This window comes from Procambarus clarkii, chromosome 74, assembly GCF_040958095.1.
Source record: "Procambarus clarkii isolate CNS0578487 chromosome 74, FALCON_Pclarkii_2.0, whole genome shotgun sequence".
NCBI classification, from domain to species: domain Eukaryota; kingdom Metazoa; phylum Arthropoda; class Malacostraca; order Decapoda; family Cambaridae; genus Procambarus; species Procambarus clarkii.
In genome coordinates, this window is record NC_091223.1 from 12,884,603 (window position 1) to 12,910,985 (window position 26,383).

Here is a 26,383-nt window from a genome sequence, read left to right on the forward strand (position 1 = left end):
AGACAGGCAGGGAAGGAGGCAGGCAGAGAGACAGGCAGGGAGGGAGGGAGGCAGGCAGGGAGGCAGGGAGGGAGGGAGGCAGGGAGGGAGGGAGACAGGCAGGCAGGGACATTGATGAAGGAGAAAAGATGCCTCACCTGAGCGTCGGGGGCGAGCGTAGGGAGAGAGAGTGTTGGTAGGGTTCCAGCTCCTCCAGCACCTCGGGTCCTCGGGTCATGTTAGTCACAAACCCACGCTGCGTCCTCACCTGTTCGCCAGAAAAGAAATAATTCACAAGACCTCAAGGGAAGGGTTATTAATGTGGAAAGGGAGAGTTATGACAGTGTGAGAGATGGTTCCCCATTGACGGGGAGAGGCAGGCGTTCTTATAGGCCCATCCGGATTCCCTTAGGCCAACGACTGACCTTACCAGGATGCTTTCACGCAGTAGTTGTCTAATTCCCAGGTACTTATTTACTGCTAGGTAAACAAAGGCATCAGGTGTATAGAAAATGTGCCCAAGCATTCCGTTCTGTTCGGAAATCGAACACGGCACCGTTCGATCGTGAGGGGACAGTGTAATGGGAAACAAGGCATTGAACCAACACATTAATAATAATTTTGGATACACTAAGTATATAAATAGATTAAAGATAAAAATCTAATCGCATATTCTAACCTTACTGTATTTTGTATTAAATAATGGCATTAAGATAATGTAATTATTATTAAAATATTAAATACTTGGGTTGAAATGTAAGAAAGACAATACATTTCCTATATGATGTTTTATACTAATCAATCGCAGCACTTACACAAGGCTTCAAGAACCTCCAAAGAAATGGTATCACAAATACGAACATTACCTCGTGAAAATCGAGCAGGTTGGAGCAACGGTGGTTGCCAATGCGGATACCGTCCCTGGACAGCGTGAGCTGGAAGTTGACGAGTTGACGGGTGGAAAGAACAGGGACCATACCGTCCCTGTGCGGGATGACCACCTCCAGGCGCACCATGTTGGCGTGACTGGGGTCCCTGGTTCCTGGCGGTGTTGGGTACAGAACGGGCTCTTGTATCAAATTTGATGAAATTTGGCCAAAATATCATGTATTAAAATGTAATTTGCGCCTATAGGGTTTCTTCCTTACACAGACACACCTATTAGTTGATTTTGGTCAAGGGGTCCTCACCCTCCCTGGACGGGTTCACTGATTTGCTCGCAGCGCATCCACGAATTCCCTTAAGACATAAGCAAATCATCACAAACAATCATAAGCTAATCTATACAAACAACTCACACAAATAGTTACATGAGCAAAAACACACATCAAATGCTGATTAACTTTCACGTAAGTTCTGATAAAGTCGTACATATTGTTTATAGTCGTACATTCATTATCACTGTAATATCACAAAACAAACCTGGCCCCAGGCCGGGCTTGGGGAGTAGAAATCCCAGAACCCACTCCAGGTGATACGAGTTTATTGATTCTCATTAAAGACTCGGTATCAATACACTTACACCACCTTCAACACGGACCTTTGAACTAAGTCCGCCAAAACAAATCGCACGTTGCATTCTGATTCCACGACTCACCTGTGTACTGAAGCTTGGCAGTGAAGGGGTCGGCTCCAAAGGTGCCCTTTTTCCTAGGCGGACAGAGACCTCCCTCCCAGGCCACGGTCACGGGGCGGGAGGCCAGCTCGAGGCCGGCCTCCCCGTCACCCGAGTGAGCCCTCGCCAAGCACTGAACCCGACTTCCAGCTGAGAAGTAAATACTATCCAGGGTGATGGTACGTGTGCTGTGGAGCGACGGGGGATGGTGGTGTGGCGTGACGGATGACCAAGTGGAGTGCACACGATCATGGAAAGCAAATGGGAAATTGAAAAGCAGTTAAGTAGATATGTTTGTGAGACTTCGGTGGTGCCCGGGTTTCTCTCTCCCTCCTCTTCCTCTCTCTCTTTCTCCTTTCTTTCCTCTCCTCCTCCTTCTCGCTCTCTTTCAAAACATACCATAATACGAACACATGAAAAACTGTCTAAAAACTCTGGTAAGCAATTTCAGACTTTATAGGATTCCCTGCAACCCGTCCTCTCAGGTACTGTAATACTTGACGTCAAAATCCCCAACGGACAAATAACATGGTACTAGTGAAGTGAAATGAAGACCAGTGAAGACACCAATACCCAGACTCAAGTGAAGAAGCTCCCAACCAGAATCCATTGAAAACGCCCCACTCGCCCCAGTGAAAGAAACCCCACATTCAGACTCACTCATTCCCAGGAGAAGATAAGTCCCACCTAGACCAATTAGTATGCCAGGAGACTAGTCCCTGAGCTGAGAATAATGAGTTTCGTGAAGAGATTAAAGGAATTTAACTTAATCTCACTGAATGAGATAAGAAATATGAGAGACATAATCACGACATTCACAATTCTCAACGGAAAGGACAAAATAAACAATAATAAGGCATTTGACACAGTTTGGACATTAACGACAAGATGCAGGAAGAAACTAAGTATTTAAATGCCCCATAAGATATGGCAAAGAACTTCTTCATTTACAGAGCAGTAAAGGACAGGAATTAGAGTAAAGTAGCTGAGGCAGATTTTATGCACAGATTTAAATAGCACAGACAGACAGACAGGATAGAGTACAAAGAAGATATTTCCGCAAAGATCACAGCCAACATACCTCAACTCCACTCATGTCAATGCAAAGATATTTATACAGTCCTACTCAGTCCACAGAAGGTATTCTAAACCAGACCACAGAACAGATAATTACGAAGACAACAGCAGAGCCCCCTCTCCAAGACCACAGCGAGATCATCCCCAACCCCTAGACCACAACAAAAAACGCCCCGCCTTTCCCGACTGCATCAAAGCTCCCTCCCTTCAGACCTCGACAAGGAGACTTCCACCTACCTGGTGAAGAAGGTGTCCGAAGAGACGTCCTTGAGGTCGTTGTGGAAGCCGTCGAGGCCCGAGGGAGCGGCCACCTTCCAGCGAAATGTAGTAAAGCTGTCGTTGACGCCCTCGCTGCTGCAGAGGCCACTTGTCCTTCCGAAATCCGGGTGCCTAGAGTTGCATGCCTAATGTGGCGCAGCAGTGTGACAGCCGTGTGACACAATAGTTGGCACGGCAGTGTAGCAAGATGGCATTATGGGGCAAAGAAGAAAATTCACTGAAGTTGACTGTGAACTCTTTCTGAAGAACAATGTTATAATAGTGTTTAAAAAATCGAAGCACACATGTTCAAATATCAATGATCTTGTCGCCAAAACATAATTTCGTCAATAAAAAGTAATTTAAAAACATACTTGGCCTTCGTTTTACGTCGTGAATACAATTTTAGGCTAGATTACGTTGCTTTAAGTTATAAAATGTTGTCTTAGGCTAGAAAATGTTGCCTTAGGTTAAATTATATTGTTTGAGTCAGTCTGCTATTTACAAATAGTACACAGCACTTGCATTGCATTGTATGTCTAAGTTTTTTACCACGTTGCTGTACCCGATGCACAAGGTCAGGTTATATAAAAATATTTAAACAGCAGCCTAATGGGTTGTTGTTCAAATTTCGTCGGTGAACTCAATTGTAGTCACCACAACAGTCGATCGGTGAATTTATCAAACATTTGAAGCAGCAGCAATAGAAATAATAGCAATATACATATGAACACAAATTTTCTATTGTTATTGGACTTACTTTGAAGAAAAAAGGTTAGATATACCCTACTAGTTGCAATACAGACTAGCAGTGGAGTTACTGGTCAAAAGAGAACAGAGTAACCTAAGACGAGGTCTGCTACAGAGGCTTCTTACCGTAACACAGATTATGGGGTAGCCCGGGATGGGGGCTGGAGCAGAAGAGGCTACATCGTAGTCCCTGAGAGAGACCAGTACAGGCGGTGCTGGGAAGGTCACATCAGCCACGATGTTCATCTCCTGTGAGGGTCCCAAGACAGACCACACATCGCTCAGATTATACTTAGCAAACATCCTTAAACATCTATGCCTTATAATACTGTATTAAATAACAAACATTAAAGTAGCAAGAATTAGCACAAAATTGTCACAGTAAACTTAAAATTCTCCTTAAATAACTTAAATAAAAGGACAATTATATATATTTCAAAGTGAAAGTTATAGCAATCACTCTGTAAGAGGCTTGCACAACTCGGCACCACCGGGCAGTACCTCTATGTAAACAATGGCTTTGGAGGTGGTAATGTCGGCGTTGGAGGCGGAAAAGGAGCCTCTCAGAGGCTTGAGATGGACGGTGAAGGCTTCCCGATGCTCCTTCTCGGCGTCTCCAAGAACTGTCACTTCAACCATCACTCGTGTCACGTTGGGGGCAAACACCACTTCTAGCAAGAGAGATGGAAAATAGTGCGCGGTTAGCATATGGATGGAAAAGATATATATAGAGAGAAAAAATTTCAGAATATATAGCACAGACTGCATATCGTGAGCAGATATAAATGTAAATGTTACTGTAAGGAAACGTGGATATGACGCTGTACCCTAGACATAAATTAAACGGCCGGCTAACACTTGTACTATGCTATGACTCAGTGATTACGCTAGATCATAACTCTGTACTCAAACTATCACCTTGCAGGTTCATGGTTTCAACCTGTTGTAGTATTAATTATAATTATTATTCTATTGAAGCATTTAAATAGCAGTGGAATGATATGATATTTACTTTATTGGATGAAGATGTATGTTTTTATTAATGTATGTAAACTACTTGTATATATATTCTTGAAGTGAGATTGAGTTTGTATGTTGGACATACAAACACTATGTCCAACATAGACATAGTGTTTCTATGTCTATGTTTCATGCAGTCTGGTGCGCCAGAATTGCCACCTGCAAATGTTGCCATGCGAAAGAATGATTGCACACATACACACACTCTTGTGTTACTCCCCCTATATAAAATGTCAATTATCAATCAGACGTATTATTTGCCAGATTCTAAGACTGACTACTTATGTAATATTTATTAAATGGCTTTTATGGTCAATTATAACTAAAGCATGACAAGTGTTTTGATAAATCATATGTACAGTTGGCAGCCGTGAGTGGCTACCGGGCCGAGGTAGTGTTTCCAGATTGGGCTACAAATAGCGAATTGGGCTACTTTTGAGAGCCCCGCGCTCCCAAATTTTTAATTTCGCTACTTGCTACTTTTTGGGCTAATTTAAAAGCAAGGTGTGCTAATTTGGGCTATTAATAATGTTAAGAATACGATTGCGAGTTACATGAAAGTAACTAAGCTATAAATAATTGTAATTAATAATAATTGTAAATATTACTTAATACTAAATAATATTAGTTAATAAATTAGTCCCAGTTCAATGCAGAGTTTTCTTCGAAGCACAGAAACTTGTAAATATAAATACAAGATAATAGATAGATCGATAAATAAATAGACAACTTTCAAACATTGCACCAAGTAATGGTGAGAGGAAAAAAAACTAGACAGTATACATTACATTAGAAATTATTAATGGATGAATGATAATAAATTGGCGTATGTTTGTATGTATACCAGACAAAGTCCATTTAATGGCAGAATTTAGCCATTTTGTGTAAAAACTTTTATATCTCCTTGATATTTATTATTAATTATAACAGTAATCGAAAAAAGTCATAGTTTGTATATACAAGAGATGAAACAGCGAGCCATGAGCTAGAGCGATGTGCTGAGTCCATAAGGAGGCTGAGCTTCCGGAAATACCTTCCTGTGATTGGCTGTTGCGGGGAATACCAACACTCTTTTATGAATAAAATTTAAACTAAGAAATAGGTCCTTGTGCACAACAACAAGGTTGTTGTGAAAAAGAACAACAATTTCTGTTTTGAACCTGACAGAAATCTCCATCTAACTGAATAATTTACTCGAATAAGAGGGCAGAGCAGCGTATCATTATTTGTGTCAAGGCAACCCCCAATAATAACGTAAAAATTCAGGTAGCCAGCCCATGTTTCTGTAACACCCGTTACATCCTGCAGTATTTAATTATCACTATATTAATACTTTTAAATACTTAACATTTCACTTTTATGTAGATTAAAGTTGAAGCAGAATGTCATAAGCAAGGATGGTGTGCTGAATAAAGATTGATTTATTAAGTGGATGGAGCCTTTAGCTGATCCCTTCCTGTGATTGGCTGTTGTGTGAATGTCAACAAAGAGTGTCTACCAATGATATGCCATTTATTATGCACCCCCATACCATCTGTGGGCGGAGCTTGGAACCTCCTACCCGAGCACAACAACCCACCTTATGGGTTGCTGTTTGGCTATTTATAGTGCGTTGGAAAAAACAGAGATGGCGTTAGTTGTATTTTGTAGGGTAATTTGTTATAGGTGTAATTTGATGTCAACAGATGGCGTAAGCTGTATCTTATGGCCACTGTTGACCAGCCAGTTGATAGTGTTCTCTTCTGCCGACAGATGGCATCAGCTGTATTATTATTACTTCCGAATTCCCTTTAAACACTGATCTACAAATCTCTTGGCTTATGATAAGGTTTTATACCATTTATGATAAGTATTAGATAACCGGAGTTCCGCAATTACTTTTATTTATCAACTGTTCAGGATATCATCATATAACGTCTGGTTAGGACGTACTGCTCTCGATTGATGAAGATTAAGCCACCCAAGAAGTGGCACGGGCATGAATAGCCCGTAAATACTGCTCTCGTAATATTATTCAGGGGGTGGGGGAACTATCAAGTGAAAGCGCCAAGCCATTACGACTATATAGCACTCGGAAGGGATCAGGATACGGATTTGGGATGGAACGGGGAGAAGGGATGGTACGGTACGCTTACACAACTGGTCGGGGTTCGGGGATGCACAACAAACTACCACTCACTGGTTGAATATATATATATATATATATATATATATATATATATATATATATATATATATATATATATATATATATATATAACAGTGTCAGACCACGGAGGAAAATTGAAACAGGAATTTCCTTAAGTACTTTCGTATATTAATACATCTTCAGAAGGAGTGATTTTACAGGTCGAGTACTGGACATAAATATTTATTTATTTACATATATACAAGAAGGTACATTGGGATTGTGAGGATACATAGCATAGTAATTATATTCTTGTAAAACCACGTGTATATAGGCAGGAGAGAATGGTGGAGTGAGGTGAGGTACAATAAGTGGACACAAATATGAGCACAAAACGCCATCTGCAACATGGTATCTTCAGGCAACCAAATTAGAAAGGTTAAATATCCCAAAAGGAATCCACAGGGAAATAGCAGTTAGGCTATATAGACTACGTCTAGGTTACAGATGCAACTGGGAGATTGGTGAACCCCGACAGAGAGAGTGCATCTTCTGCCAAACTGTCACAGAAAAGCCATTACTTCACTATCTTCTGGAATGTGAAGCAACCAATGACCTTAGAAGAGCTTTAAGAGTTCCTGAATCATGCAGTGGCCACCCTGAAGCCATCAACACAGCCACTCTCCTGGTCAACAAAGGTGTCCAGCAGCTGGACACCCTCATAAAGACTGTGAAGCAGTATCCTCCCCCACGATAACAGCTTGATGGTTAAATGCAACCTCAGAACACTGGGAAAAAAAAAATTGTACCACTTACGGGCTATTCATGCCCGTGCCACCTCTTGGGTGGCTTAATCTTTATCAATCAATCATCAATCAAGCACAAAAACTGCAGAGGGCCTATTGGCCCATCCGATGCAGCTCCCATTCATAACCACACACAGGGCCCACACATGGATAATCATAGCATAAGATAGTAAATATTTACAATGAATTAGTGAGACAAATGTGTTCCAATGATCCTACTCAAATCGCCCTTTAATTGATCAATTAAAAATGGATCCAAGTTATATAAACCACTGCAAATGTTCAAATTACTTTCTTTTGTGATCTGTATCAAAGCAGATTCAATTATGTTTCTGTTATAGGTGCTTTTACAATTCGTTATTGAAGAAGCTGTCTCCCAATCAATTTGGTGAGCATCTTCTGACAAATGAACGAACAAAGCATTAAACAATTGGCCATGTCTTACAGAGTATTTATGTTGCGAAATTCTACATTTCATTTCTTTAGATGTTTGCCCAACATAGAATTTATTACAGTCTTTACAAGGTATTCTATGTTGGGCAAACATCTAAAGATTTGAAATGTAGAATTTCGCAACATAAATACAATATATATATATATATATATATATATATATATATATATATATATATATATATATATATATATATATATACATAATATGTGTGTGTGTGTGTATGTGCAGAAATAATATTAATAAAACAATTAACATCGTGTAGTGTACTCTATATATTAAAATATATTACTTTGAAACCCATATCATTCACTAAAAAAAATTAGGCTACTTTTATTACAAATTCGCTACCTTTAGACCGTCAGCTCGCTACTTTCAGCAATTTAAATCTGGCAACGCTGGGCCTAGGTACAACTCAGAGCCGAGCTGAAACTGGTACAAGGAAGGTGTGTCTCTCTCTGTCTCTCTCTCTAATTAAGATTAAGTGGTAGTTATTGTTTCCTTAGGTCTTCGGAGGTTACACCTTTGTCTGTGTGGATATATTAATTGGTAGAAGAGTAAATAAAGGTGTGTGTGGAGCTTCTATTGAATTTAATTTTTAATGTAGGCTTATTAGCCGGTTTGTTTACATATTGAGTGCCCCACAGAGTTCAGGGGGTGTTTTCTTTTAATGGTTTTGATTTTAGTTATGTGAGGTTATACGCTAGTGTTTCACTAATCTAGAGTAGAGCTAGAACCATACTCGCGAGTCTTGATCATAGATAGCCTTAACATAGGACAATACATGTAAAGGAATGGTCTTCATGTAGATGAATCAATCTACGTGATTGATCCACGCCAAATGATCAATCGTGATTGATTACATTTGATCAATCAGTTGTAAATAGTCACATACAACTATAATCTCTTTAGCAAGAGCAAAATGATCTGACATGAAATTGTAGTTCGCCTAACTTCTGTTGACACATTTCCTCAGGAATACCTAACACCTGAATGAGAATTGCTGTGACTGATTATGTTTAAAGGCGCTTCTAAGAGTCACAAAACAAAAGTAGTCTCAGGATACAAACACAATTGCATCTTTAAATCTAAGTGCCTTCTTTGATAATTACTTACTTGCATCTTAAAGAAAATGACCTCACCCTTGCTGACAGGGAAGTAGTCCTTCCCGGAGGTGGCCGAGCCGTCCTTAGTGTGGATCCTGACGGCGACGCTGGTGGAGGTGTCCCCGGTACGGAACACCACGAGCCTCACTACCCTCTCCTCCCCTGCTACTTCGGGCTCCTCCACGCTCACACGCGACTCCTCCAGGCCTACCGTCGTCTCTTTTTTAACATAAAAGCAACACTGCAATAAGCCATCTGTCCCATATGATTGAAAAAAGATTAAGCCACCCAAGAGGTGGCACGGGCATGAATAGCCCGTGGGCCCATATGAGGCAAGTCCTAAATTTATATTCAGCTATTCTCACTAGTTATTATTTTTTAATTTTTTTTTAAACATTTAGCCTCGATAGTTCTGTTGTAAATATTGTCTAGTAGCCTATTACTAAATCAAAATTTGCTTAGATCTCTGTTAAATCAGAATTTATCCAATTTTAGAATATTGTTACGAGTTGTGACTTGTGTTATGAGGAAACCATGTCGGGAGTCAGCACATTAGGCAACCAGCAGTCAAAAAGGCGGGGTCCAAGAGCTTACAGCTTGATCCTGCAGGCACAAATACTAAATACACAGACGAGGGGTTACAAAAGGAGGAATGGGGCGTGCTGGAGAAGTTTGTTGGTAATCAAAACAATAAGGGAACAGATAGACATAGTAGTGCAGCAAGATAATTCTTTATTAATTTTTCCTTGTTGGCAATTTGAGTTAGAGAGGAGGGAGGGTGCTTTGCATTTTTATCTTTATATTATCTGTGCGGATAGGATTTAATCCCTTCAGGGGGGTAGTTTTATTTCACATTTCCCAACAGATAACCTAGATAGATGTAACTGGATTATCTGCTATGTATTCTTCCGATATAAATTACTGACTGTTCCACCCTATTCCAATTTATCATTCTATCTAAAAAAAAGTTTTCTTACTATCGGCCTTGTCGTTGATGAAGATAGTGGTGGTTGTGTGAGGACCAAGGCGCGCACCGCCCGCTGAAGGTGAAGCAGGCGACCCCAGCGCCAGGTGGAGCTGCTCCCGCCCCTCATATACGTCGTCGTCCACAATGATTACCATACACGGCCGCTCCAGCTCCCCTGTCGCGGCGGAGGGAGGAGAAGTTGGGGTAAGACATTATCATGGTTGGGATGAGGGAGTGTGTGGGTGTGGTGGGGAAAGGGGAGTCACGGAGAGTGTGGGTGTAAGAAAGGGAGGGTGTGGGGAATGGGGAAATATGGTGGGAGAGTGTATAGGCAGGGGGGCTTGGGAAATATTGTGGGTGTGATTTTTGGGAAGGAGAGATGGAGAATGTAGGTGTGGTGAGGGGCAGGAAAGCCGTAGAGGCAGTGATAGTTTTGGAAGTGATAACAATAGTTACATAATAAAATGGTGACGGGAACATTACTGCAGCAGCACGTCAGCTGTTGAACAAAGCCAAGGCTGCAGATATATAACTAACGGTGCAATAGGCAGGTGTGCAAATAGCAACGCAAATTGCAGCAATTATGCAAAATATTTGTTTGTGAAATAATGAATATCAATTCACTTATACTATAACTTCTTTGTTTACATTTATTTTTTTAATGTAAACAACGTGTAAGCTAATTTGATATGTTGCAGGGCTCCACGTACTTCAGCCAATCAAAATGCTGCCTTTGAGAATCGAGCCAACCCATCCTCAAACCAAGCAACGACAGTGTAATAAAAATGGTTTATTTCTAATAGAATATTATGTTTTATTTTCTGCATAGGCTTAGGTTAAGCTTACATGTTTATCTTTGTTGACAATTATTTGTACTGTATTCTAAGTATGTGACAAGGATTTTGAGAAGCGTAGTTACAATGAATTGATGACAATTTGGCCAATGTTTTGAGGGGTTGATTTGGCAACTCTGCCTCAGACTAGGCTTGTCCATGCAGTGGCTGACCCCAAAGACGTGTATATCTATTCTAACATACTGTGTATTCATAATCCGTATTTTCTCATATATAAATTAACATTATTAAATATTAAAATTTGGTGTATAGTTAGGCCTAAATTGTTATATTAGGTGTTCAGGCTGTTGGGAATTATTTGTATTTGCGGTACGTGGGGTGAAGCATTTACAGGTGTGATTTAAACAGCTAAGCATTGTTTGAGATATGTTCGAAAGTTATCAATTGGGAATCGTGTGTAAAGTGTGTTGCATTCATAAACAGGCTGTCGACTGGTGGATGAACGATCATTAGACCACCAGGACGAGTTGGAGGGCCACGCTACACACCCTCAGGGCGGTGTTACCTGGCTGGAAGTGGACTGACGAGGCTTCAGCGTCGGGCCGCTCGTCGAAGTCCTCGGTGACGCGCGCGGTGCCCTGCCTCGTGAAGCACCTGCCTCACCCGCAAGGTAAGCACATACCAACATGAAAATTACCAATTAATTACAGTAATACAATAATCGATACGTGTAAATATTATATCAATCCCTATGTATATAGGGATTGTCGGCCTTCACTGGACCACTTTTATTTCGTTATTCTAAATTTTTATACAATGACGTGCTATGTACAGTTGAATAACAATTAAAACAGTGGAGGGAAGGTGGGGTCAGAGGGCAAATGGCCCAGGTGAGCGGTGGTTTAGAACTTTAGATAGGAGGAGAATCTTGTACATATATTTCTTGACCAAAGCAACATCTTGTCACCTCTTCTAGTAAGAAGTGAAGCACCATAAAGGGAAGTGATCACATTACTATTTAAGAGCTGATAGCTTATTAGTTCCATAGGATTACAAGGCAATCAGACCGTCTACTGTCTGGTAGACAGTAGATAGTAGCCACTATCTACGGTCCTGTACTACCCTAGATAGTACGTCACAGATCAGATCTGAACAGAACAATTCAAAAGCCACAGATTCCTTACACTGTAGTCTACGCTTGAGCTCGAGTCGACATAACAAAGACAAAGCTCCTACACATTGGCTCACATGAGCTCGGCTTAGGACCTACCTGACGGAGGCTGGGTGGGAGGGGTCACCGCCCCGGGTGATCCAGGCCGTCACTGTCCCGCCGCCTTCATATCCAGTGTAATTATCTTCCCGGAACTCGAATTTAGGCACTGCAGGGCGACAAAAGTACATACACATATATGTTTGTATAAAACTAGAAATAGCTTCAATAGCCATCTAGAGGTGGATAGGCTTCAATAACCCTCCAGAGGTGGATAAGGCCTTAAGCTCAACACCAAACTTGCTAGATGGTCAAGTAAGTTATTGTGGTAGCCTTAATAATCCTCAAGAGGTGGATAAGGCCTTAAAGCCACAAACTAACCCACACCCCTCCAAAAAGAAAAAAGTATTGACCAACTCACAGTCGGAGAGAGAGTCGTTGATGAGGACAGAGGCAACTGCGGGGTCCCCGAGGGAGGCGTTGCAAGGGAGGTGTAGCAGCAGAGTGAGAGCCTCGACTCCCTCCAGCGTCGGCCTCCCCAGGTCGTCCATCACCGTCAGCGTCACACTCTGTACTCTGACGCCGGAGCGGAAGTCCACCTGACGACCCACGGCCACATAGTCGTACCCGGCTATGGGACCCACACGGGGCGAAGGTGTAAAAGACATTTAGGTCGTCCACGTCGTGGTTTTTAAGCTTCGAATGCTTTGATTTGAAGCTTCGTGAAGGTCTCAAGTCGACACTATATCATGTATTATAATGGCGGGTTAGCTCTGTGATCGACTGAGGAAATATTAATTGAAACAAAGGACATGAATTTGTATGCATTTTGATATTCGATTTCTACTCAAGATGAATAATTTTGTGTAGGAGACTTGTAGGTGAACTAGTGTTCTGTGGCAGCACACCTACCGTGTCTTGGGGAGGGCTGAGAGGTTTACCTAGTCTCTTGGGGAGGGCTGAGAGGTTTACCTTGTCTCTTGGGGAGGGCTGAGAGGTTTACCTAGTCTCTTGGGGAGGGCTGAGAGGTTTACCTAGTCTCTTGGGGAGGGCTGAGAGGTTTACCTTGTCTCTTGGGGAGGGCTGAGATGCTTACCTTGTGCCTGGGGAGGGCTGAGAACTTTACCTAGTCTCTTGGGGAGGGCTGAGAGGTTTACCTAGTCTCTTGGGGAGGGCTGAGAGGTTTACCTTGTCTCTTGGGGAGGGCTGAGAGGTTTACCTAGTCTCTTGGGGAGGGCTGAGAGGTTTATCTAATCTCTTGGGGAGGGCTGAGATGCTTACCTTGTGCCTGGGGAGGGCTGAGAACTTTACCTAGTCTCTTGGGGAGGGCTGAGAGCGTCACCTAGTCTCTTGGGGAGGGCTGAGAGCGTCACCTAGTCTCTTGGGGAGGGCTGAGATGCTTACCTTGTGCCTTGGGAGGGCTGAGATGCTTACCTTGTGCCTGGGGAGGGCTGAGATGCTTACCTTGTGCCTGGGGAGGGCTGAGATGCTTACCTTGTGCCTGGGGAGGGCTGAGATGCTTACCTTGTGCCTGGGGAGGGCTGAGATGCTTACCTTGTGCCTGGGGAGGGCTGAGATGCTTACCTTGTGCCTGGGGAGGGCTGAGATGCTTACCTTGTGCCTTGGGAGGGCTGAGATGCTTACCTTGTGCCTGGGGAGGGCTGAGATGCTTACCTTGTGCCTGGGGAGGGCTGAGATGCTTACCTTGTGCCTTGGGAGGGCTGAGATGCTTACCTTGTGCCTGGGGAGGGCTGAGAGCCCTGGAGGCCACCTGCACGGTAGCCTCACGTGAGAGGTCAGTGCCGGACCGCCAGATAGTGACCTCTAATGACCCGACAGACTCGTCCACGTGGTACACAGATTCACCGAAGAAGATTGCTGGAACTGTTGTTGCAGAGTGAACTAAATCTGAGCAGTTGTAACGAAACATTACGAACACACGAATCGCTATTAAATGGTGTTACGATATTTAAAACAATGTAAATTTACTCACAGTCGATTAGCTCTTTTTTCTTGATAATTACTTTATTAATGTGAATATTAGTGACTTATGGAAAAGTTTATCTTTAATATCTATCAGAAATTGATTAGCCTTCTCCCTATTGTGCAACATTGCATGCATCATAGCTTATATATTATATATCAACGAGACATTAGGTAATTTGAATTTGATTGAAATCATTATGCGTGATGTATATATGTGAGTGAGCTCTCTACACGTTAGGGAGAGACTGACAAGTTAATCAGTTCAACTGCTGTTTGTCTGCAAGGTTTTGTTTGTCAAACAGAGGTGTCGTGTGCCTGTGTTAGTGTCCTTCAGGCAAAAGTTGCAGGGACATTAGTAAACAAGGACTGAAGGAATCATCGGGGGAAAAGCGTCAAGCCATTACGACTATATAGCACATGAAAGGGGTCAGGATAAGGATTTGGGATGGGACGGGAGGGGGGGGGGGAAGGAATGGTGCCCAACCACTTGGACGGTCGGGGGGGGGGGGGAAGGGATGGTGCCCAACCACTTGGACGGTCGGGGGGGGGGGAGGGGAAGGAATGGTGCCCAACCAATTGGACGGTCGGGAATTGAACGCCGACCTGCATGAAGCTAGACAGACATTCTACCGTCCAGCCCAAGTGAGTAAACAAGACATACTCACCATGAACTCCACAAGGGCCGTGACGAGGGTTCGAATCTACGTCAGAGAGAATCCCGGACGCTGCCTTAATCGACTGGGAATTCGTCACCCAGGCAGCGTCTGGGATCCTCTCAGACGTAGGTTCGAACCCTCGTCACGCCCCTTGTGCATCTGTTCACCTACTCACCATCCTTGTGGTCTGGGAGGATGGTGACGGTGGCGTTGTCGTTGTGGCCAAGGCGGCCTCCCATGGGACGACTCAGCACGACCCTGAAGGCTTCCTCGTCCTCGTAGAGAGAGTCGTCGATTATGACTATACGACACACGGATTCTCGCTCTCCAGGGCCAAACCTGTTCAGTTATTGGGAGATGTTTAAAGTGATATTTGGACCTCCCGCTGTGGCCTTCGCCTTTAACACTCACTCACTCACTCACTCACTCAGAAATATTAGCTAGCATCTCTTCATTAATTAGCATTCATGTATAGTCATCACGTGTTAATTTTCGTGATTTTCACACATGTTTTACCCACACATGTTGATAGAGCCCAATAGGCTCAGGAATATGTACACCAGTTGAGAGGCGGGACCAAAGAGCCAGAGCTCAACCCCCGCAAACACAACTAGGTGAGTACATGTATATTGATGTATATAAATGTCGCTGGAAATAGGAAACCTACCAGAAAGTTGGAAGACAGCCATACATTTGGCTGTTATATATTTTGTGCTAAAACAGAAAAAATATTCGACAACTTACTTGACTAGGGAGGCGGGAGCATCAGGGCGGGAGATGTAGTCGGAGTAGGACGTCACCGTGGCGGGCACTGTCCCCGTGGCACTGCCTGTAAATGGCACTGCCATGTCAGTAGAGTAGGGTCTGGGACCTGAGAAATAGTTCCCTGAAGGGTGACTATCTCATGACCTTGATAAGGACATGAAGCCAGCGGCTTATCAAAGGACTACCCCCCCCCCCCTTCTCTCAATAGTCCTGAGGATTTTTCTAACTGGATTTTGAACGGTAGCAATGCCTCAGCCTGTGCACGCCACTCGGGTCAACTGGGTCTGACCTGGTGTAACTCGGCTCTGTTGGGTCTGGCTAGTAACTGAGTGGGTGATATCCCCCTCTCCTCCCCTTCCTCTCCACCCCCTCTCCCCCACACAGCTTTGTGCATGGCTGGTGGAGACCTGACGAACCCAGTAGGCATCATGTTCCCAACAATGATATATACCAGTATACAATGGAATTAGTTTCATATAGCGTTTAGGCCTAGGTTAGGTTTAATGGGTTGTTTTGTGTAGATTTAAATGCGTTACTTAAGGTAATTTTTAGGCTTAATTATGTACATAAATTACTTGTATATCCATATTGACCACAGTGCAGTATTTATTAAGTTACTGTCTTATACTGTTAAAGGGACTTTTAAGAAGGGATAACAAAGGACATGGAATAACTAATAATGTCAGTATGTCAGTGTGACACTGACAATGACGTGAATGTCACTCTGACAAGTCCAGCATTATTATTGCAATAAAAACTAGTCCTCATAACGAGCCTGCATGCAATAGTAATAAATAAAAATAGCACTGTATAATAGAACTCTTGTTAGAAGGCTAACAATAGCCGTGACGAGTTAGCCCAGTTAGAGGGCTTAACTGCAGCCCCAGTGTGAGGTCATGGGCACGGGCCACTGCTGACGGGGAGGGGGGGAAAAGTGTAACACGTGGAATAACAGGATAATTGACTTGAGAATGGTCCAAGACGGACCGAAACGTCGTCGTCCCTTCACCTTCTAGTGTGTGGTCTGGTCAACATACTTCAGCCACGTTATTGTGACTCATCGCCTGCATATAGAATAACAGGAGTTATTCCATAGCAGGACAACCCCCTCCTGCTACTCCTGTAGCAGGAGGGGTAGTCCTGCTACAGGCGTAGGTTGAAGGGCGGGGGGGAGGGTAATCCTTGGCACTAACCTGGGCGAGACGAGGTGTGTGTGGTGCAGGTAACGACCAGTTCACGAGAAGCGTCCCCGTGTCGCACGAGGAGCACCTCCACCTCCCCGACGTCCTCCTCGACCTTGTACTCCTCGACGTCGAACTCCACACGGCTCGCTGCCAAGAGACGCAGGTCCTAGTTACTCTAACTACAAGTTTCATGACCCTGCCATGAAACTTTAACTATAATGGGACCGGTAAAATAATATTTAGGCTTAAATGGCCACGCGACAGGAGTGGGCGTAACTATTAATGATTCACAATTCATGGGCTCACCGTCCTCGTCGTCGCTGATGGTGACGAAGGCGCGGAAGGGAAATTCGAGGGCGGTCATGACGGGGCGCCGCAAGGTGAGGGTGAGGGTTTCCGCGCCCTCGAACACTCCGTCGTCCACTACTCTCACCCGCCACTCGGCTGACGTCTGACCCGGGTTGAACTGTACCTGGCGGGCGTAGGAACGGTGGAGGTCCTCTGTCACGCTGGCCGTCTCGTTCCCCAGCTCCATGGCTGTAAGAGCGGGTGACACTGGTCTTGTACGAATGTGTGGATACGTTTTTGTTTTTAGCATGGAATTATTATCAATAGAAGGCACCAAACCGGGAAGACTATGTAGCAGGATTCATGGAAATGAATATGATCTTTGGAGATGTTGCTTACACTTCGTTGTAGTAATGTAGCGATCATCTACACAAAATCTATGAAGACACGGGTAGATTTAAATACAATTGATGTTTAAGAGATAAGGAGATCTCATTAGCTCTATCTTGCCTAACCTTAAATGGATGTTCAGAATCATTTGAGAACAAACTGGCTGACTAGAAACTTTTCATAGTGGAAAGGAAATCTGGAAAGTAAAGTTTGAATGGTTTTCATGTCATGAAAAACTTGCTACACCTGCATGTGAAAGAGCCCACAATAAGGACAGAATGTATTGAAGCAGCAAGGCTCGACTAAATATTAACGGAGAATTTCTCTGCAGAAAATAATAGCAGTAGGATTTCGAAGAATTGAAGTCCTGCTTAATTATCTAATAGTTCTGATAAGATAACTGGAACTAAAACGGAGAGGAAATGGTGGACCAACTACATTTTCTTAGACTTCCAGAGAACCTTTGATATGATACTTCAAACACACACACGGGAGGAACATACTAATGAAGGAGGTGTGACCCAGGTAACCTCGCCTCCGGAGAGTGACCAGGAGGTGGGAGGAGGTCTCGTGGACGTGGTAGGCAGCGCTGGCCAGGCTGACCCATGACCACTCCAGCCGGAACTCCTGCAGCTCCAGGCGGTTCCCTCCTGAAAGGCAAGATTAAAACACATTGTATGATGGTGATAACAATGACTGGTATCAGTTTATTTAGCGTTTTAATACAAATAATAACTAAGAACTAGTTTCAAATGCAACCGTTCTCGCACTTGCTTATAGTCAATATCTTGCTTATGAATAAATGCATATGTGACATACTAATTTATTGTGAATATTTGAGTTTACCTTGAAAAGCTGAATAGAAACCCACAACCTAACCTAACCTTCTTAGTATGTCCAACATGTGAAAGTATTGCATTGCAACCTCCTAAACCCGTACATCTGTCCTCAAACATGGCGTCATTGTTTACATTTAATAAGCACTCTACGACCTATGAACCTCTAAACGAGGTTGTTTATAACAATAATAACCTTGCGTTGGTGAAGCTTCCACGCTCGTAAACTATTCAATAATTTTAAACACAGTCGCCAATGTTAAGGAAAGATGTAAAGGTTCCGTAAGTGTCTGCGTAAAGGCTTGATGACGAGTCTTGGTCGTATTCACCTCTGTCGACGACGGAGAAGCTGAAGGAGTCGCTTGTGTCGCAGACGGCGTCGTCTCCGAGGCGGTATACGACGTCTTGCTCGTTCACATCTGCTGTAGGACGACACAACGCCAGTTCATTTACACTGTAAAACGATGCCAAAAGGTTCAAGTTCATATAACAACGGTATTGAAGTTCACCTCCACTGGGTAATGAATTAAGCATTCTCACTGTAGAACGCCGTTACTCCACTTTAGAGTTCAGGCTCACAGATGAACTACCGCACATTCACTCACTGTAGAATGCCAACATGTTTATTCCCATTTAGAATAATATGCTGACATTTACTAGAATACGACGAACATATGTTCAGTCTCTCCGAAGAACAAAACATGTTCTCTCATCGTAGAACGAAACCATGTTAATGCAGGTCTAAGAGACCTACACCTTCAAACCTACACTCGTTGAAGAACGACCATCTTTTCACACCCACTGTGGAACACACGTTCACCAAGCATTATAAAATGTGTACCTGTGTGTGTGTGTGTATATTGTGTGGGTGTTTATCTGTACTCGGTAGTACTCTCCTAATAATTTCCGGATCTAAAAGAGCGCATTGGCTCTTGTATCTCGCCTCTTGACATTCCGACCAGCTCTTATGCAGGTTGAGAGCTCGTTGATCTGTGTTTCCTATGTGTAAAACTATGTGTAAAATCGTGTCTGCACGATCGAGATTTTAGCTCTTGGGCCCTGCATTTCTACCCGTCAGTTCTTAAATGTACTGACCCCCGACCTGTTTTTCTCTACCACTTCTGCTGCTGCTCTCTCGCAGCTGTATAACCTCTGTATATTTCCTCTTCCTTACACCCACCTACTCACCTATTTCGTCTCTTCCTCACACCCATCCATACAACCTTCTGCACACACAGTGAGTAGGTTTATGAGGCAAGAGCTGTCCTCCTCCCAGGCCTTGTGAGGCTACTCGGTAATACTCATGAGTCAGTCTTGGATCTAGTAATCTTAGTAATATTTACGACAACTGTCTGGAGATTCCTTCACTATTTACATGACAAGGTTATGTATGGCACTGTCAGCGCTGGTGTTATGACAGCTGTACACTTGGAACTTCCCGCGCTATTTGTATGGCATATCTCTGGCATATTTACACAGCAACTCCGTACAGGGCACTTACAGCAATGCTGATATGGCAACTGTGTATCCAGGACTCTCAACTGAATATATGTGACAGCTGTTAGCGTTCTACATCTGGCAACTTTCATATGTATATGGCATATGTATGTATGATTATGATTACATAGCAGGTGTCATCGTATCACAATAGTGACATAGAGATAAATTCATGTTTCTCACATTGAGAATCGAGTGCCAGGAAGCGGGGTTATTAATGTCATTCGCATCCAGTCACGCAGAAGTGCCACTTAACGTGAATGCAGTAAACACGAGGAGTGCCACGAGTGCCTCAAGGTGCGAGGCACTTAAGGCCACGCCTCCCACGTACGTGGGTGTGTGACAGTCCACACTTGGGCCACCCCAGCTGTCAGGGACATTATCCCGCGCAATTTATTAATTCTTTCTTTTGGCGGGAGTGACGCAGGCTGAGACTCGCGGCTCTGACTTAACCAGCTCTTAAAGGTCCAGCTGGGAGTCGTGTTTCCTTGCAAGGATAATCTAGTGGTGGCTGTGGTGAGAGGTGGGGGTGGGGTTGTGAGGGGTAGACCTTAGGGGGGGGGGGGGGTGTAAACCTGGGTAGGGGGTTGTGGGTGTGGTTGTGTGTAAGAGTGGGTTTGGACACAGATGCAGCCTGGTTTCTGGGCGGACGAGGCTTTGGGTGCAGTAGTGGGTGTTGTGGTTAATAAATCGTACACGGTATCCTAATGCGTCCCCGGCTGGGAATGAACAGTTTGTGGTTACTTAACCGTGATGGGAAATGGAAGGTGCGTACCAAGGGTAGTTGACCGTGGTTCGCGCCTAATGGTCGAAGGGTAAATACATTTGCGAAGCTTCTTATTAAGGAGGCAACTAAGAAAATTTGTTCAGTATTGAATGGCATGTGTAGTATGCTGTGGAAAGGGTGTGTAGTGTGTTGTGGTAATGTGTACATAAGTACACTACACAGTTAAACATGACACATTAAAACTATAAAAAAACACTCGCTACATATAATACACTCACACACCCACACCCAATACACACACACACACACACACACACACACACACACACACACACACACACACACACACACACACACACACACACACACACACACACACACACACACTCACCCACCCACCCACACCCTACACATAACTCGCTGGCAGCGCCAGTTGTTCCTGGGTGTACCTTTGTGTATTACTCAGGGAGGCTCACCGGGGCCCCTGGATCGTTAACATCTGTAAGCCCCTCACTTATGGGGCGGCAGATGACACACCTGATTTGTTAAGGGCTAACTACTTTGTTATATGTGGACTGTCTGCTGGAGTGGTTCCCTACCCTCTCGCTCACTGTCTGCTGGAGTGGTTCCCTACCCTCTCGCACACTGTCTGCTGGAGTGGTTCCCTACCCTCTCGCACACTGTCTGCTGGAGTGGTTCCCTACCCTCTCGCACACTGTCTGCTGGAGTGGTTCCCTACCCTCTCGCACACTGTCTGCTGGAGTGGTTCCCTACCCTCTCGCACACTGTCTGCTGGAGTGGTTCCCTACCCTCTCGCACACTGTCTGCTGGAGTGGTTCCCTACCCTCTCGCACACTGTCTGCTGGAGTGGTTCCCTACCCTCTCGCACACTGTCTGCTGGAGTGGTTCCCTACCCTCTCGCACACTGTCTGCTGGAGTGGTTCCCTACCCTCTCGCTCACTGTCTGCTGGAGTGGTTCCCTACCCTCTCGCACACTGTCTGCTGGAGTGGTTCCCTACCCTCTCGCACACTGCTGCAACATATGGGAAATAATCTACACGCTTCACTGGTAACTTTATAAACTCTATTCAAGGAATTATGATAATTCCTCTTGTCATACGGTTCTACAACTTGGACTGAGCGGTAGAGTGAAGCGCTCACCACTTGCTGGGCCGATGTTCGATCCCCCGATGGTCCAGATGGTTGGGTACCGTACCTTCCTCATATCCCAGCCTTAGAAGTGAAGACCAAACGAAAGTGAGAGAAGAAAGAAAGAAGTGAAAGTGATGAGCAGAAAGTGAAGAATCGACGACGTTTCGGGCCGTCTTGAACCATTGTCAAATTACGTAATGGAACAGAGGGGAAGGTACGTCTTGGTACGTCTGAAACGTACGTACGTACGTTTCATAGTCTTACTTAGTGCTCGATCCTAACTGTTTTCTTTCTGAATTTCAAATTCAAGTACGGCCAACATGGCGGCGTTGACGACGCCCGCTCCCACGGCTGGCCGACTCTTCAAGACTCCACCATACAACATTCCATTTACGGTAATGGTGTTTTTACGGGAGAGTGTCGGGGGCGACCATACATGGGTTGCTGCGGCTCCTAATGGGTACAACACCTGCTGGTATCTATTGTCTGCTTAAAGCCAGACACCAACTATTTTTTGAGGGGGGCGGGGGGGGGGTGCCTAAGGTTTATTTGCATATTGTTTAAGTGTGTATCTCACGCCTGTTAAGTGTTAAGCGCTTGACTACCTTACAATATTACTTTCTAAGTAATGGCGCTTAGTTTTGTCAGGGACAGAAAGCCTGTGTATATATATAATAATATACTTTAGGCCTGTATCGAGGACCCTCCCGAGGCTGCAACCCCCCACAATAGTTGTCTAACTCCCGGGTTCTGCTAGGGGAACAGAGGCATTGGGTGAAAAGAAACGTGCCCAATCACTTCTATCCCTCCAGTGACTCGATCCCGGGATCCCCGATTCTTTGTCGAGAACGAAGAAGGGTGCATAAAGTGAAGTCCCGTCTTAAAGACACTTGTCCACAGCTATCGTGACAAATTGTACTTTACACACACACACACACACACACACACACACACACACACTCGTGTGTGTGTGGTAGACGGTTGTAGTTGAGTGGTAGACGGTTGGAACAAGTTAGGTGAGAAGGTGGTGGAGGCCAAGACCGTCAGGAGTTTCCAAGCGTTATATGACAAAGAGTGCTGGGAAGACGGGACACCACGAGCGTAGCTCTCATCCTGTAACTACACTTAGGTAATTACACACACACACACACACACACACACACACACACACACACACACACACACACACACACACGCGCACTTGCTTTAGCCTTGGACTTGAGGTCTATCAGCCACAGAAGGGTTGTTGAGGTCTACTGACCAACCAGCAAGTTTATTCTAGTCCTGATCCAAGTCCAGGACCACAGTAAACTCTGTATACACAGAGAAGCTGGTCCACGAGGTATACACCACCTTCAACGCACGTCAAGGGGTAACTAAGGACCAATCAGCGGTAAGCAAGGTCCAATCAACGCGTCATGGGAACCAATCAGCTTGCGTCACAGTAACCAAGAACCAATCAACGCGTGTCACACTCGCGCTGACTTGAGTCTTTACAAGCTGCGTTACCAAGGTCAACTGATAGGACGTGAGCATTTTATTATGACTTATCGTGAGTGACAGTGGTGACGAATTGGGTCGTTAGGGATGGCAGATTACCGCTTGTTAGGGGGGACACGGACACTTACGGTGTTAAGATAGACCATAGGTTATTAGCGGCGTAAAAGCGTATTTGTCACTATCTAATTTTGGCCCCGTGTTTGGCGTTGTGTGTGTGTGTGTGTGTGTGTGTGTGTGTGTGTGTGTGTGTGTGTGTGTGTGTGTGTGTGTGTGTGTGTGTGTGTGTGTGTGGATAGGTTAATTGTGTGTGTGTGTGTGTGTGAGAGAGAAATATTTGCGTATATTCCTTTCTGGATCACCGCTAGACTAAGCGCCAGTCTTGAGAGCAAAGCTGCACCAACCATCGAGTTAGTGGGCCTGACAGCTGAGTGGACAGCGCTTCGGATTCGTAGTCCTGAGGTTCTGGGTTCGATCCCTAGTGGAGGTTATCTTGATTTCGGGTTTTTATTTTTAAGTGTCCCCGCGGCCCAGTCCTCGACAAGGCCTCCACCCCCCCAGGAAGCAGCCCGTGACAGCTGACTAACACCCAGGTACCTATTTTCCCGCTAGGTAACAGGGGGCGGAAACAAATGGGCAAAGTTTCTTTCACCCTGATGTCCCTGTTACCTAACAGTAAATAGGTACCTGGGAGTTAGACAGCTGCTACGGGCTGCTTCTTTGTAACAAAAAGTAGGCCTGGTCGAGGACCGGGCCGCGAGGACGCTAAGCCCCGAAATCGTCTCAAGATAACCTCAAGATAACCATCCCGTCCTCAGGCTGTGTTCATTCCATCCAGCGCCCGACCCCAAAGACGCACTCGTCAATTTTAATGAGCCGTTCATTCAAATGTGATTTTTCTCAAATATAAATTATCTTAAATCTTAAATTTACATTTGAGAAAAATCCCCTAAAATTTAAGAAAGTTGAGGGGATTTTTTATGTAATGTTGAATGATGTTTGTTAAATCTTCTCAACGTTGTAAATAAGGGAGGAGAATAGTTTGAGAGAAGAGGGGTAAAAGAGGGGGGGAAGTAGGGGAAAAGCAGGGCAGGGAAGGAGAAAACGGGAAAAAAGTGTGTAGGGGAGACTGCGCTGATGTTGTTGTTGGCCGTCCTGGGAGAGAGAGGAGAGATAAGACCAGCAGCTTTACCACACACCCTCGCGGGCTGGCTGATAAGGTCTGAGGGAACTGTCACCATCCTACAGGAAACATACAGGAAACACACACAAACAAGAATGATGATAAGTAGATGAAAGATTTTGTTGAAGCTTGAGTTTGGGACCACTTAGAGGGAGAGGGGAAGAGACAGAGTGAGAGAGGAGGGCGTTTTTAGAAATCTTTCTCTCTCTCCGTCTGTCTGTCTCCACCATATCTGGAGTAGAAAACGCGACATTCCTGAACCTTTGTTGGCACTTATTGGTGTGATCTAATTCATGTTATCCTCGCCCGAGGCCCAACTTTTCCTGAGGGATCACACCTCCACACTGGTATGTGGTATGATTGATGAAGATTAAGCCACCCAAAAGGTGGTACGGGCATGAATAGTCCGTAAGTGGTGGCCCTTTTGAGCCATTGCCAGTATCAAGAGCTGATACTGGAGATCTGTGGAGGTGCGACTGCACCCTGCGTGACGGGAGATGTCTCCCGTGATGTGGTATGTGTGTGTGTTCGCATATGTGTTCCTAGAGGATTGAGCATTAGCTCCTGCTCCTGTGTGTGTGCGCGCGCGCAGTTCTTATCCCCAATTAGTTTCCTTAGTTTTGCATCACCTTGGAACATGGACATGTACAACTTCACTCCCACTGTCAGGTCACCTGTATGCACCGAGAGTACTTCGGAGAACCTAGTAATGACTCCATGGCGTTCCTCATTCATCACTTCTCATTATTCTTATGATATTTCTCATGTTTCTGATGAACCGCGAATTTTATTACCCCCGCTTTTCAGCACCTTTCCAGTTTCTCGAGATGCAGATCCACCTGCGTCTCGAGTCTAAGCTGTTGTAACCACTTCTGCAATTAGTATTTGAAGGCTTCTGGACAGTCAAGGAAAATAGTCGTTCGACCATCTCTCATTTTGCCTGATTTTCATCTTGGAACTCTAGTAGGTTAATCGTGCATGGCTTTCCTTCGCTAAATCTACAGTATTTGTTTACGATCTCTTTGGTATGGTGGTGCTCCCTCGACCTTTCTAGAGCCTTACACGGTAATGGCTTGGTGCTTTTCCCCTGATACTTCCTTCCCTTCCTCTCTTATACTCATGCTTTTTATAGATCGATTTCGATAGGTTAGGTGGGTTGCTTGGGTTCGTTAGTTTCGGGTTAGGCAAAATACTTTTTTTTTTTCGTCGGTGTGATGAATCGAGAGATCGGGGAGCATAAACAGCTTGGAACAGCATCAGTAAACACGGCTGCCTCTCTCATTACAACTCGTTATCACCTCCAGACCCATACATCAGACCTCATTATACCTCTCGCGCATATAATTTGCGTATAATGTGATCAGATTGTCGGGCGCGTTGCGTATAATTAGAAGGGTGATTGGCAACTACGTAAGTTATACCCATTTTCACGACGCACAGAAAACGGGATTCTTGTAGCTAAATTAAAATTCGTGTTTTTACCTGAATTTACCTCAGGACCACTATCTCTAGCGGCCTCAGCAGAGATAAGAAGACGGCGGGTTGTCAAAGGTACCCCCCCCCCTTCCTCCATTATGACGTAATATATCAGATTTATCAGCTTTTTTAACCTATTTTCCTTAATCAGCATATAAAAAGGAGCATCTAGTGAAAATTTTGAAAATAAATATTTTTTGATAAAAATCACAAACTACGAGGTAGTTTGTTCCTGCATTTTGTCAGGATATACTTATTATAATTAACACTTGTTTATCCATTATTCTTAAATAATTTCATATATAATGAAGTTTGTCGACCAGACCACGCACTAGAAGGTGAAGGGACGACGACCGTTTCGGTCCGTCCTGGACCATTCTCAAGTCGATTGTGAGAATGGTCCAGGACTGACCGAAACGTCGTCGTCCCTTCACCTTCTAGTGTGTGGTCTGGTCAACATACTTTAGCTACGTTATTGTGACTCATCGCCTGCATGAAGTTTGGCTAAAGCAGATACGTCTTAATGATCAAAGCGCACATCAGAAAATGAAGAATTGACGACATTTTGGGTCCGTCTTAGAC

At 44.4% G+C, this 26,383-nt stretch overlaps 1 protein-coding gene across 1 annotated transcript in view; it reads right to left on the bottom strand.

Moving 5' to 3' along the window:
• LOC123767321 (FRAS1-related extracellular matrix protein 2-like) overlaps positions 1–26,383 on the bottom strand; it is a 51,796-nt gene that overhangs the window by 4,979 nt on the left and 20,434 nt on the right. The window contains 18 exon segments of the mRNA XM_045756904.2: positions 138–247; positions 846–1,021; positions 1,577–1,782; positions 2,909–3,075; positions 3,806–3,928; positions 4,181–4,350; positions 9,230–9,412; positions 10,171–10,335; positions 11,520–11,608; positions 12,225–12,333; positions 12,586–12,795; positions 13,899–14,048; positions 14,982–15,145; positions 15,551–15,635; positions 16,765–16,902; positions 17,062–17,292; positions 17,937–18,083; positions 18,599–18,691. Of these exon segments, the coding sequence (XP_045612860.2) occupies positions 138–247; positions 846–1,021; positions 1,577–1,782; positions 2,909–3,075; positions 3,806–3,928; positions 4,181–4,350; positions 9,230–9,412; positions 10,171–10,335; positions 11,520–11,608; positions 12,225–12,333; positions 12,586–12,795; positions 13,899–14,048; positions 14,982–15,145; positions 15,551–15,635; positions 16,765–16,902; positions 17,062–17,292; positions 17,937–18,083; positions 18,599–18,691 (2,716 nt within the window).